This window comes from Xenia sp. Carnegie-2017, unplaced genomic scaffold (assembly GCF_021976095.1).
Source record: "Xenia sp. Carnegie-2017 unplaced genomic scaffold, XeniaSp_v1 HiC_scaffold_17, whole genome shotgun sequence".
Lineage (NCBI taxonomy): Eukaryota > Metazoa > Cnidaria > Anthozoa > Malacalcyonacea > Xeniidae > Xenia > Xenia sp. Carnegie-2017.
Window position 1 is genome coordinate 586,720 of NW_025813479.1, and position 14,296 is coordinate 601,015.

At 32.1% G+C, this 14,296-nt stretch overlaps 2 protein-coding genes across 3 annotated transcripts; one reads left to right on the forward strand and one right to left on the reverse strand.

Moving 5' to 3' along the window:
* Positions 1-2,853: 2,853 nt before the first annotated feature.
* LOC124437778 lies at positions 2,854-7,060 on the reverse strand. Its single transcript, XM_046987705.1, has 5 exons — positions 6,605-7,060; positions 5,751-6,473; positions 4,749-5,480; positions 3,963-4,537; positions 2,854-3,764 (listed from the first exon to the last, which is right to left on the reverse strand). Exons 1-5 carry the CDS (start codon positions 6,811-6,813, stop codon positions 3,367-3,369), a joined length of 2,637 nt encoding a protein of 878 aa, XP_046843661.1. The 5' UTR covers positions 6,814-7,060; the 3' UTR covers positions 2,854-3,366.
* A 1,265-nt stretch (positions 7,061-8,325) lies between these two features.
* On the forward strand, positions 8,326-12,006 carry LOC124437787. 2 transcript variants are annotated; one of them, XM_046987719.1, is made up of 4 exons: positions 8,326-8,617; positions 9,314-9,991; positions 10,210-10,784; positions 11,581-12,006. In XM_046987719.1, the coding sequence occupies exons 1-4, from the start codon at positions 8,403-8,405 to the stop codon at positions 11,859-11,861; spliced, it is 1,749 nt and encodes a 582-aa protein (XP_046843675.1). In that variant the 5' UTR covers positions 8,326-8,402; the 3' UTR covers positions 11,862-12,006. The 2 variants fall into 2 exon arrangements, with proteins under 2 accessions (XP_046843675.1, XP_046843677.1); XM_046987721.1 differs by having other exon boundaries at positions 11,226-11,603.
* Positions 12,007-14,296: the final 2,290 nt, after the last annotated feature.

Here is a 14,296-nt window from a genome sequence, read left to right on the forward strand (position 1 = left end):
GTGAATGATGTCGTCAATGTTAAACTGTCATCAAACTGCAGGGTTTCTTTTCTTTTCATTATATGGTAAATAGTTCCAGGAATATGATACAGTACTGTAAAAAGATAATACATCACTTAGATTCGTAAAAAAAGTATTGGACAAAGATAAATTCATTTTTAAAATGCTTTCATGTAATTCACAACTTCTTGAGCTTGAATTTTGTAAGGATGTATTGCTATTCAAAAGAAAAAGAAAAAAAGATTTCGATATGCTGTATTGAATTGACATAAAGATTGTCCAAAGGTCGATCTCATCATTTCAATTCATCTCAGCACGAAATGAGCGTGAAAGACACGTGCAGATCGTTATGTAAATTTAGACTGAAAAATTATTTGCTGTTGGAATATCCTTACTTGTCCTCACTTTATCTATTAAAAATATTACTAACATAACTTGAATTTAATTAGGATACCTGCTTCTGCCATTATAACTCAAGCCACAAAATATGTGAAAGCTAAATATGGGAAAAATTTTATGCACTAGGTTGACGTATTGGACTTTCACTTTTTCAGTTCATTTTATTATTTACTCAAAAAAATATAACATTAGTGAAAGTTATTGAAAATACTAGAAATGTGGGTTACACTTTGGAACAAATTCGATGTCATATATTTTTGTAAGAACGATGGAATTTTCTTAATCTGTATTGTAAATAAAAAATCCTTTATGAAAATCATCCAACACGCTGACCACACACAATGACGTTAACTTATAGCTACAGTAAGAGTTCACTTTTAATTTCATAAATGTTTTATGTTTGGCCGAGTTGTTTTCAACAAAAACTACTATACACACAAGATTTATAAATTTAATTCGCCATATAAGTGATGATTTAACGAACTTATTGAGACATATGGTCACATCACATATATCTTTAAATTATGTAAAAATTCCAGCAATTCCAGTTAACATCAATAGCACTGAAAATGAAATCATCAATAGCACTGAAAATGAAAAAGAACATAAATGATGCAGCATTTCCCTCCGTTTAAATATTGTAGAACCTGGATTGAGTCGAAAGAATTTGATTTTAAGCCCCATTTTTTTGTGGAATGAAAAAATAAAAGTGTGCATAATATGTATAAGAGCACGTTTTTATCCCTTCCTTCAAGGCGTATCGTTTCTTCAGCTAAATATGCCCCTTGAAGTCCAAAAATTCTTGTTTTTTGTCAAACACAACGTGCAAACTTTCACATTACATGCCTTTCAGCAAGTGATATTCATTACAGCGTTTGTTTATAAAACTTGTGGTCAATAATAAAATGTATACAGACGGATCACGATCACTGTTGTCGGAACCTATGATATTTTCTTCTCGCTCAATTTGCTCGGCGCATATCATCGGCAATTTTTCCAGCCAGTAAATAAGACTTTTTCACTTTTTCCAGTCACTAAAATAACATGAAGTCATTTCTTAAGTACAAATATTCTCTAATTTACTACTCAGAATGACGTCATAATGTATTAGTGGTTGGAAACAGTGACAAACTCTAATTAAAATGGAGTTGTGGACGTGAAGATGCGGTTCACAACTGAGTGACCCTTCTGTGCTTGGGGTCAGACTAAAAACTTTTCCAAAAACTTTTGTCTGAAATTTTAGCGCAACCAAGCCAAATTTAAAGAGAAACGTTTTCCAGATCGTTGACGCACATTGAAAGAAAGTCATAAGCGTTGTACTTTGTTTGCTTATTATGCACAGCATACTAACACTTCAAATATGACAATGCGACAACATCGATCAAAATGATAACAGGCTAGTAAGCTCCAAAAAAGACCACAAAACACTTAAAAAATACGCCAAAAAGACTAGAATGTTTTCGCAGGACAAATTTATTGTAAATTACTAAATTTTCAAGATGATTGTCGCTGACTTTACGTTATTGACACGCCAACATGTTCAGGGCAAAAACGCGACGAAAATTTTTTTTTCAATTTGAACTAAACTGGATATAATTTTTGATCCAACAGTTTTTCCTTAATTTAACAGATAAATTTTCTCAATTCTTCCAGTAACTGACAGGAGAAGCAATGCAAGCTAAAAGAGCTTTTCTCTAAAAAACAGCTTGTAATGGTGGAAAATAAATTACCAACATTTGACCAATAAGAGAACTACCAACAGCAATGAGAAACATACGGTTTGTCGTTAAATCGATCAAAAAACTGATTTTTCTAGTCAAAAAATTCCTAATAAGTGCAAGATCATCTCATTCCTAACGCTCTTAGTCACCTTCAGTTTGAAGACATCAAATTTACAGTTCATCAAACAAACCACTAATTTGTTGAGCAACTAAACTAATGTATTTTCAGCTGATGTAGTGATATTTATGATAAAAAAAAGAAAAACATTAATACTTCCACCAAATTCATGGAGTATTTTCCGCCATCAGATCCAATTCATCTCTATATAATGAACGTCGAGGACTTACCATACTACGAGTGGGAAGGGATTTTTATGTTTGTTTATAATAAATTGGAATTTATGGCATAATGGCTTTGTGAAGAACACTTAAAAATGTTTTAAAACTGGTCATATCGAGGAATTTTCAACCAATACTTGTTGTGTGTCTTTACTTTAGCAAACAAATAAATTTTCCCATAGTGCATTATGTGCATAGTCACAAAAATAGTTCGAACTTCATAACAAATCCTACTTCACTATCGCATACAATTTATAAACGAATAATTGACTTCCATTCTAGAATCTCCAATATTTCATCGTGTGCAAAAACATTGAATAACTAACCTTTATGTAAAGCAGACTATAAGTATATGTGTAAAAGAATATACAAAAATAAAAATAAAAAGTTAACATACGTTTTTAAGATCGGATAGTTAGAAACCAAAATCACAAAACAAAATTGTTTGTTAATATAAATATAATGCTGTATACTAGTTGGCAAGGTTTGAGTATATACAGCTTCTTTTCTGAAGCAAACTTTAATCCTTGTAACACAAACCTAGCCTTTCATTCATGCATACATTTAACACAGTTATGACTCAAGATATTAAAAGATAATATCTGTTAAAAGATTTGGTGACGTATACTTTGGAAAAGCAGAACTAAAAAAGAAAATTAAAATGTCGTGTTATGTATAGCTACATACAATTCTGGTTATACTACTAAGAGGAAGAAAATGATAGGAAAGTACATCTATATCATACACATGATAGATAAAACAGTTGATCGTTAAATCTGTAAACATTTTCGGGAATGAACAAGCAAAATTGTAAAAATAAGCATTATAAATGTCATAAGATAAAATTATTACAAGTTGTTGTTGTATTGAGAAAACGCCTACTGTGTGCAATTCAATTTGCATTGCCCTAAACTATTTCATCCCAAACATCGAGAGCAACTTTTTCCATATCGCTGATACACTGACAAAGAAACTTCAAAACGAAAACAAACGATAATGCAGGAGACACAAACTGTCCAATTCTTGGAATGAATTTTGTGAGCTCTACAATACCAATAGCCTTAGCACTATCACCAAATAGAAGCAGTAAATCGTTGTCTGTTTGAACCCTGTAGTTCAATATGATATTTTGTGATTCTGCACTCAACGCATTGAATATTTCAGATTCTTCATCAGGAAGGGCAAACTGGCGACGGTAACTATGAATTTCTCCTAAAATCACAGCTAAGTTAAAAGCTGATCCAACTTCAGGAACAGGAGCAAAGTTTAAACCAGCTGCGGCAACAGCCACTTTTGCTGCTCGATCTAGAAAATTTATTAGAAAGGCTCGTACAAAAATTAGAGTGCGCAAAAGATCATGCAGAGGGAGTTAAGAAAATTCTGTGAAGAAGCTTCTGGCTAAAGTAAAAATCAGACAACCATGCAGTGTTGTTAACACTATATAAATTATATTCATGAATGATTGGCTATGTCACTCCGGTTAATATCTGTTAAATGACAAACCTTTCAAAAACTTGGCCTTTCTTTTTATGCATTTACGTGTCACATTACTCAAAGAGAGAATGAAACGTTCTTTTTTACGTTCTGGTAAAACCAAAGATATCGATTTTACCAAACGATCAAAATCGTATTTCTCTGGAACCTTGTTGTCAATCATATAGATATACTTTACATCATCAATCAAATCTTGTAAATTGTCTAGACAATCTTTCCTCATTTTTTGCAAAACAGATTCTTCATTAAACTGCGGTCCTTCATCATCATTGGCGTTCTTTAGATCTGTGTCAACGTTAGTACGAACAAAAAAGAAAGGCTTTTTTATTTCTTTTGAAACTTTCTCGGCCAATTCTCTGTCATAGTGGGTGAATCGTGTTTTGCAAAAAATAAGAAATGCGTCGTATTTCTCTAGAGCACCAACTTTTTTAGAGTATTCTTTAAGATTGGGGTATCCACGTGTTCCAATGCCTGGTAGATCCCAAAAAATGATGTTTCCATTATTTGGATGAGTATATTTAGTGGGAGCTGAAGTTGATTCTGTAACACCAACTGGTGCTGCTCCATTTTCGTGAGCTTTAAGTCTACAAACAATAATATTTTACTTAATTGTTGCATGCTATTTCACATTTGTCCATGCATTTTTAAATTGGTTACCTAATTTCTTATACCATGTTTTACCATAAAATATAAATTTGAGAGATTATATTTGTATTATACCTTAATGGAAATGTGATCAGTCGTTTTTACACTGGTTGTGATGTATTTGAAATTCATCGAAAATTAATAATTTACCCTCTCACAGTGTTGATAAAAGATGATTTTCCTGTTCCAGTAAATCCAGTTACAGCTAGAATTATCTTTTCTTCCCTCAATGAACTAATTTGACGATGGTAAAAATCATCAATACCAGAAAGACCTTGACGATCAACGCGATCTCTAACTTGAGCAAAGCACTTATCTTCTTGAGTCATTGAGCTATTTTTGTATATTACATCGTGCAAAGATTTTACAAAGCGTTCACTTCTACGTTCTAGCAACTCTGTGAGAACAGCCGTACGTAAATCTTTGAATTCATATTTGTCTGGAAACTTGTTGTCAATCATGTAGATGTCGTTCTCAGCATCGATTAAGCCTTTCAAGTTTTTCGAACAATCTTTCTTCATTTTTCTCAAGACAGATGTTTCATCAAACGCTGGTCCTTCGTCATCCTGAGCATTCTCTATTTCGTGATGAACGTTGGTACGAACGAAAAAGAAAGGCTGTTTAAGGTCTTTTGAAACTTTATCAGCCAGTTCTTTGTCAAGTTGAGTGAGCCGGGATCTGGAAAAAATAAGAAAAGCGTCGTATTTCTTTAGACCACCCTCAATCTTGCAATATTCTCCAATATTAGGATATGTAGGTGTTCCAATGCCAGGTAGATCCCAGAGTTTGATGTTTTCATTTTCAGGATGAGAATATGCAGTGGGCCCTGTGTTGGTTTCGGTAATATTAACTGGTGCTGCACCGTTTTGGCGAGGTTCGAGTCTACAAATTTAATGAATTATGTCTAACTATTAATGAAAATGATAAATTTTACTTAAAAAACAAATAATTAAAACTTAAAATTCATTACACAAGGTGGTACAAGCAAAAACTTAAAATGTAGATATGAGAAAGAACTTAAATTTAAATGGAAAGAAAGCACTGCATTTTCCTAAATTTGTGAGATTCGAAAGAAAAATTGCAATAAGAGAAGAAAGGATTTACAAAGTTTCTGTATCTATTTCATTGTAATTTAAAATTAAAGATGTTTACCCTCTTACGGCGTTAATGAAAGATGATTTTCCTGCTCCAGCACATCCTGTTACAGCAATATTTATTTTCATGTTTCTCCATGAAGCAATTTGAGTTTGGCAAAAATCGTCAATATCAACTAAACCATACTTGTTAACACGGAACTTAGTTTCTTCTAAGCGTTTTTCTTGTTCAGATAATTCTCTGTTTCCGTAAATGACACCGTTAAGAGAATGTAAAAAATACTCTTTACGACGTTCGAGCAACTTCAAGATGACATTTTCACGCAGATGATGAAAGTCGTATTTTTGTGTATCATTGTTGTCAATTACGTAAATATCACTTGCATCTTTTACTAAGCCTTTCAGCTTGTCAAAGCAACATTCTTTTATTTCATTTAATGCAGTGGCTTCAGTAAACTGTGATGCTTCGCCGTCTTCTGCATTTGTAACATTGACATGCGCATGCGTATGAACGCAAGCGAAAGGCCTTTGAAGCTCTTTTGAAAATTTTTCAACCAGCTTTATTTCATGGTTTGTGAATTTTGATTTGCTAAATATTATAAATCCGTCGTATGTCGTCAGACCACCGATGTTATTAGTGTACGTTTCAAGATCAGGATTATTAGGAGTTCCAATGCCAGGAAGATCACAAAGTTTTATATTTTCGTATTGAGGATGAGGATATATTGTTTCCAAATCTGATTCGTTGTTTGGTGCGGCTTCTCTTTCGTCAGCTTCAATTCTGTACAGAATATTGATTTTTATGTTATTTAACTGACAAACATAAGTGTCAAAGATTTGCAAAACAAATTCTTCCAGCCTTGTTATCTAAAGACATCGATAGTGAAGCGAAAAGAATAAGAAATAAATTACCCTCTTATGGCGTTGATGAATGACGACTTTCCTGGATTGTTTGATCCCATTATGGCAAAATATAACTCAATTCTCTCCCAATTAGAGACTTGTTGATTGTAGAAACTATGTAGATCATGAACTTGATTTCTTTCAACCTCTTCCTTGGCATTTCTTAAAAGTTTTTCTTCTTCTTCTTTTAACACTGGTTTCGACGGAGATGAACCCATAACAAGCTAATGAAAAAAAGGAAAATTTAATGGTAGGATTGCAAAGAAATTTGAACACCGTAAACGTTGTTGTTGTCACAAAGCTTACATCAAACTGCAGGGTTCCTATTAGCCTTACCTTATATGGTAAATAGTTCCAGGAAGATGATTCAATACAGAAAAACGAAAGCAATTCGTTCAGAACTTCAAAAAATGTACAAGCGTTAAAAAATTATCTATCTTTTCAAAATGTATTCATGTAGCCACCAATTACAAAAGCTTGCGGTTTTGTAAGGTCATAAAACATGAAAACAAGTTGGATATGCTCTATTGAATTTATCATAAAGATTCTAATACCAATGATAGAAGATTGTCCAAAGGTCAATATCACTATTTCAATTCACCTTAGCTTGAAATGAACATGAAATACACGTGCCCATATTCTAAGACAAATAAAAGAATGCAGTCAGACTGGTAATTAAACTACATTCCAGAATTTCCATCAAAATATATCATCATTTCTATCTGTATTTCATTATTAAATTTCAACAGCACATTTAATATACTTGATAAATATATTTAATTATTTGCTTTCCGCAACATAAAAATTTCTGAAAGCAAATTAAAAAATTCTTATTAACAACTTATCTATGAGCAACAACAAATCTGTCTTACTATTTATAACATTGTAATAATATTACTACAATTAAAATATAACATAGCATAGCTCTTGCAAAATTTCTTGAAAGTGCCAAAAGAAGTGTGTTATGTTTGGTGAGTTACGTTTGAATCAGAAATGAAAGAAAGTAAATTTATTTGGTGGGTGCTTTCGTTGGTCCTAAAATCATTATTTTTCTTAAGAGCTTTAAATAGACAAGTAGCTACTTTGAGCCAGTCTTTTTTGAGCTTTATGTACTTGGAATTTTCTAGGTTATAATTGTTGTGAAAAACATATCTTGAGATTATTTATATGAGTGCTATAATCTTCATTAATTCTCCAATCCTATTTATCTTCTGTGTGTGATTAATGCGTAAATGGAAACATTGATTGCAGCCTTTATTTAAATTGAAGAATCGACAAGATAATGTAAAAGTTTGTTAAATTCCTTATACAAATTTCACAATGCCGTGAGCATTGATGTCTATTGTTAACGATGAATACAACATCATCACTATAAAATCTGGTAACCAGCTTTATTAAACTGGATAACAGTGGATAAAATTTTCCTATCCATGTGCTTCACGTGCTTCATTATTAACAACAAAATTGACCTTTGGACAGTCCATGATTAATCAAAACAGTACATTTTGTCTTATTTTAAACTTTTACCCAAATTTGTTACTTTTGATGAACTGCAGAGTCTAAAAACTAAAAGTTCATGCAAATAGTGAGGATAATAACCGGTTTTTGCATTTTACATACTTTAAATCAAAGTTACAAATGATGTTTCATTTTCTTTTTCTTTTCTGAACCATTCCAGGAACTAATTATCATAAATATGCTTTCAAATGAAACCCCACTGTTCTGTCAGTTTACAAGCTTGAAAATCGGTTTTATAATCGCCAATGCATCGTCTAAAAAGTGGTTTTATACGTTGTATTGTTAAATAATGGGCTCACTCTATTCTAAAACTGGCTCAAATGTTGGACTCAATAAAAAGGAGGACAATCTTATAAATAAGACTCAGAAATATCTAAGGACTAATGGACTGGATTGGTCATTCTACAAAGACCAAGTCAATAAATGGAAGAAGTTAGAGCTAAACATTGCCTTAGCCGGATCAAATCAATCGGAAAAAGCCTCTTTCATAAAGTCTATCATTGGGTAATTTAAAATCGTCTTAAAATATAATTTTATAACTTAATTTTGCATGGCAGTTCGTTCAAAGACGTCTCATTTTGAATGACGTCAATATTATTCGTTAATCAACAAACTAAATGTGTATCACAGCTGGTCAGTAAAATTTGATTTTTCAGGGAGTTTTAACGTTTTTCTTAAGTTATAACATCTGTTTTCTGTAATGTTTATGTAGTCTCTATAATATGATTGAAAATGTATTTGTTAAAAATATTTGGTTTCTAACACACTGGTGATTTTGTTTTTACTGTGCAATTTACATACTCGTTTGAAATAATGCAGAATTTAAAATTCAAGACTTAAGCAGGTGCTCTAATCAGGTTGTCGCACTGATTTAAAATATTTCATTTTTCGATTACGTGTCATACATTCAATGACTTTGCACAGGGACACTAAGAGGGAAACAAGAGCATTTTATATCACGCTTTAAAATCAAATTGCCTTAGGCATATATTGCCCTCAGCCAAAACAGTCTCTCTCAGGGGTGCTGTTTCTGTAACAAGAAGTTTTTAAAATTTAAATAAGATGGATTGGTTAAGAGTTTGTTACAGAAGAAATAAAGTTACAACAAATATAAACAATAAGTCTAACAACATTAACTCTTGTTAACGATAGCTGAGAAAACTTAATTATTCATAACATTTAATGTTCACTCTGCTTCAGACCTAAAGCTCATAAAGATGGCAATGAGAAACCATTTGCTTATTCTTATCGTAAAAGTGAAAACATCAAGCTATGGGATCTACCTGGCTTTGGAACACCTGAAGCACCTGAAGATCCAAATATTGAAACCTACTGCGAAAACATTGGTGGTCTAGAGAAGTATGACACTTTTTTTATTTTTTGCACACCAAACTTTACAAATTGTGAGAGAAAACTAGTTGATGATTTAAAAAAATCAAGCAAGCCTTTCGATTTCATTTGCACCTACAATGATGCTGATGTCCAGAATGCCAAAAAAGATGAAGATGAACGTCATGATGAAGAATCTGACATTGAATTAACAGTAAGAAAATACTTCTTGAAAAAGTTGAAAAATGTAATGACGGATAAGACAGATTTGCATCTGATCGACACGAAAGAAAAAAATGACTTTCGTCGTGAGCATGATGATGTTTTCAAAAAGTTTCTGGAACGTCGGCAAAAGTTATTTCTACATTATTTTAATGACGAATTTCACAAAAATAGCAGATACAGTAAAGTAAATGCAACTAAAAATGAAGGTGATCCAGATGAGATTTACGAAGATTTAATTCAGTCATGGAAAAACGTGCAAATACATCTAGCAATAACCGGAAATTCGGGAACAGGAAAATCATCTTTTATCAACGCCGTGAGAGGGTAATGAACTTTCTTTTTTTAAACGATATAACAAAATAATGCTTTTAAAAAGAACCTTTTACATAAGTTTTTAAAAATAAAAAGATGCAAAGAGAATATTTTATAAAACAAATAAGTCCAAACTTTTACGTGTAAAAATTTAAACTTTACCAATGTGCATAATGAATAAGTTAGCGAAGAAAGATTAAATAAAAATATACAAATATTCTTTTCTTCAGAATTAAAGCTTATGAAGAAGGTGCAGCAGAAGTTGGTGTTACAGAAATGACAAGCAAGGTCACTAAGTATTCACACCCAGATAATGACAACATCGCTTTCTGGGATCTACCTGGTATTGGAACACCTACATATCCCAATCTTAAAGATTACTGTAGAAAAGTTGGTGGTTTAGAGAAGTACGACGCATTTCTTATTTTTTGCAAGACAAGATTCACTAGCCATGACAAAGAGTTGGCAGAGAAAGTTTCGTCTGAACTCAAAAAGCCTTTCTTCTTTATTCGCACGAACGTCGATTACGATGTCAAGAACGCCAAAGAAGACGAAGGAGAAAATATTGATGAAGAATCTGTTTTGGAAAGAATGAGGAAAGATTGTTTGCAAAACCTGAAAGATTTGATCGACGATAAGAACGATATCTACATGATTGACAACAAGGCTCAAGACGGATATGATTTCCAGCGTTTGAAAGAATCAATCGCCGAGGCCTTACCAGATGAAAAGAAGAAACATTTTGCTGATTCCTTGGCCATTGTAACTCATGCTATCATAAAATTACAGGCTAACTTGCTGAGAGGTATGTCATTGATTGATATTATCATATAGGGGTTGTTCATCAGTTTTTTATTGTTTGAGTATTTCAATCCATTTTCTTTTCAAGAGGAATCTGCATGGGTAATATAAATTAAGAGACGGTAATACATAATATGAATATTACAGGATTTATAAGCAAACGTTGAATTTAGTGTTATATTGCTCTTACATCAAACATGTTTTTGAGATAATTTGTTTAACAGAAATATGATAGCCCAAAATATATTTTAATAGACCTATCATGATTTTTTTAGTTGGAAAAATTTCGTTTTTAACTGTAGACATCTTCATAAGATAGTAATGATACAATGTATGAATATGGCCATTTGCGAATTTTATGTAGGGCTATCATATATTGAAATTTGTTTTCTGCTTGGCAAATCTACGGCCATGATTTCAAATTTGTTAAATTTATAAATTTTAGAACAAGCACTTGTGGTTACGCATTGTTTCTCGTTAGCTATGTCTTCACAAGAAACGACTCTACAATGGCTTATATTCCCAGCTCTTTGGCTGTTCACGTTTATAGTGGTTACACATTGTTTATCGTTTGCTATGTCTTCACAAGAAACGACTCTACAATGGCTTATATCCCCAGTTCTTCGGCAGTACATCATAATCTTTGAAATGATTGTACTTAAGACTTTGTCAAAAAAGATTAAGGAAAATATATGTCTTTTTGCTCAAAATATGTAAACTCTAATTATGTATGACTATCTCTTAAACTGTTATAATGAAAGTTTTAGGAGGGCTAATTTGTCTTTATTTATAAAATATAGAACAAACACTTGTGGTTACAAAAGCACTATCTTATGATCCGGCTACATCCAAACCTCAGATGTCTACGAGTGACCTAGATCTTGCACGTGAGGTGATCTCAAGAAAACTAATTCCACGATTGTACAATGCATTAAATGTTCCTAAAGAAAAATCTGATGAAATCAAGCAACAACTTTTGATAGACGAATCCATCAAATCTATGAAAGGATTGCCACTGGAAGTTATATTTTATGTTCTTACACTGTACATTGATCGTCTTGAAGAATATGCTTTACAATAAGTCAATAGTAGTAACAATTCACAACCACGCACAAGCTTTTAAAACTTATGACACACTTTCACTTTCCAAATTGTTTAAATGACAGAAACGTCTTAGTTGTGTTTGTTCACTTTTATATAAATTAATAAAGGGAACTAATGAAAAATATTGAGTTTTGTTCTGTGGTATTTAACGAGCGTATTTATCAAGCGTCACTCCGGTGAAATAGCTTCCTTTGATTGCATGTTTTGGTGATCCATTGTTTTCCCTTAATATTACGTAGAAAAGTAAAAAACGTACAAAAATCATTTGCGAACATGAGAATTTGACGAAGAAAAGTGTGAGAGTGTGTTTTACTCTGTGTATTTCGCTTCTTTTATCTGAGTATTTCAAGAAATAACTTTATATGACATAAGATAAATGACGTCATCACTGTAAAGTAAGAAAAGATAAATGGTTGCTTTAAAATTGAATAACAATGTAGATACAATATTTTGTAGTCAAAACAGGCCTATAATAACTATTTCCTTACAATTTTGCTATTTTAATGCAAAGTGACGGAGCACTGAAAAGAGTACATGTTTAGTGAGTAACTAACCCTTGCGATCGGTGGAGGAATATTTTGGTTAAAGTTAGCTATTTGTATGAACATGTTTCTTTGGAAAAAATAGAGTTTTGTATTTATGATAAGAAAAATAGTTAAAGGAATAAGACAAAAAAAAAGACATGTCATTTTTAATCTTTATCACTGAACTGGACTGTGTTTTTCCCCTGACAGCTATATTGTAAACATTTTAAAGTTAATGACATGGCGTTCGAAACAAAAGCCCACACTCCGTGTACGTTGTTTCTGCCAAAACAGAAAAAGCCATTGGCGAAAACTTACGCTCAGCTGATTGCATTTCTTCAATGACAAATCCTGTCATTTATAAAAAGCGAAGTTTGCAAAAACAGCATATTGAAAAAAACAAGACACGTTTGGATCTTTTAAAGACTTGCATTTTTTATAAATGTGTAGCTAATTTCTTTCAAAAGAATGTTCATCAGACTTTGTGTCGAATCAGAAAATATCGAATCAAGAAATTGACTTTCATTCATCAGCCTTACTTGTCTCAGAGAAAAAAAGAAAATTCTCTCTTTTTTAACTCCTAACAAAAACAAAACCCCATCAAAAACATTTAAAATATGAAAAATCCTGTAGATTAAGATTTTCTAATTTTTTTATTTTAGCGAAATTTTTTTCCATTTATAGAAATATTTTGAAATGTGATAGACAATGTAACAGTTTAGCTTATGCAAGCATTGAATTGTCGCCATCTCTCACGGTCGAGTTGTACACCTTCAATGCTTCATCTTCCAAATTTTTGTTGCATTTTAAAAGGTAATCATAGGTCCATTGGACTTTGGCTGATCAATCTCTATGCAAATGCTTCTTCAAAACAACTTCATTGATTTATTTAAAGACCTGTTCTTCAGATTTTAACTTATTATGTAAACCAAATACACGATGATATCGAATGACTTCTTTAGAAATCAGTTTCACGAAAACTGAAGGCTCAGACACAGCAATCACCAATAAAACAATTGCCATTGATATTTGAGTTAAAAGAATAATTAGAAATGAACCAAAAGATTTTTATAAAACATTCGTTGCTATGTCCAGCTAAAGAAAAAGTAACCTAACTTTTAGGGATTTTAAATCTTCGAGATCAGTTCAATTTGAGCAAAATGTTCAAAGAGTTTGACATTTCAGTATTTAGGATGAGATACGTTTTCATGGAAGGTGATACGTCCTTTAGTGATGCCCTTTCTTCTTATGCATCAAATCTGTATTGGTGTTTTCGTGTAATTGGTGTTCACACCACGTTTTTCAGATACTTCTTTTTTCCAACTTAAGGCGATTTTTTTTAATGAATTCTTTGTTTCCGAAAATTTTTTTGTTCAGGAAACGTAGAAAATACTGTTTTTGACGTTTTATTAAATTCGACATGATAGAGTTACACTGATCATAAAAGTCGTCAGTCTTCACTGTTCTCACACTGTAAAAACTGATGGGTTAAAATAACATGCATAAAAATTGGTTAATTCAGATGCATTTGACCACTTTAACCAATATTTTTATGGTTACTTTAACCAATCATATGGTTATTTAACGAATCAGGTTTTACAGTCAAATACGTCAATGTTAGAGCTATCCTTAACAAAATCTTTCAGACAGTTGTGAAGTACACTTCCGTGGATGAAACGAAATGGTTTCGCGAATCTCTTGAAAGGTTTTTAGCAAGTTCTTTTTCAAGGTATGTAGAAAAACAGGCTAAAAACGCAGTAAATTTTGTAGATGTTGACGTCGACATCCATGAACAGATAATCAAAATCAGACAAGACTACCATAAAAAACCACAGAATAAGAATATACAGAAGAGTCCCTTGTGTTGGAGCCTTTGATGTTTTTGTCT

Excerpts from the sequence above, each read along its gene's own strand:
- LOC124437778 (XM_046987705.1), bottom strand. The coding sequence starts at position 6,813 with ATGGGTTCATCTCCGTCGAAACCAGTGTTAAAAGAAGAAGAAGAAAAA. Across the intron at positions 5,481-5,750 it reads TTCATTAACGCCGTAAGAGG|ACTCGAACCTCGCCAAAACG; the intron begins GTAAACATCTTT and ends TTAAATTTGTAG. Across the intron at positions 4,538-4,748 it reads TTTATCAACACTGTGAGAGG|ACTTAAAGCTCACGAAAATG; the intron begins GTAAATTATTAA and ends TATTGTTTGTAG.
- LOC124437787 (XM_046987719.1), top strand. The coding sequence starts at position 8,403 with ATGGGCTCACTCTATTCTAAAACTGGCTCAAATGTTGGACTCAATAAA. Across the intron at positions 8,618-9,313 it reads TTCATAAAGTCTATCATTGG|ACCTAAAGCTCATAAAGATG; the intron begins GTAATTTAAAAT and ends ACTCTGCTTCAG. Across the intron at positions 10,785-11,580 it reads ACAGGCTAACTTGCTGAGAG|AACAAACACTTGTGGTTACA; the intron begins GTATGTCATTGA and ends TATAAAATATAG.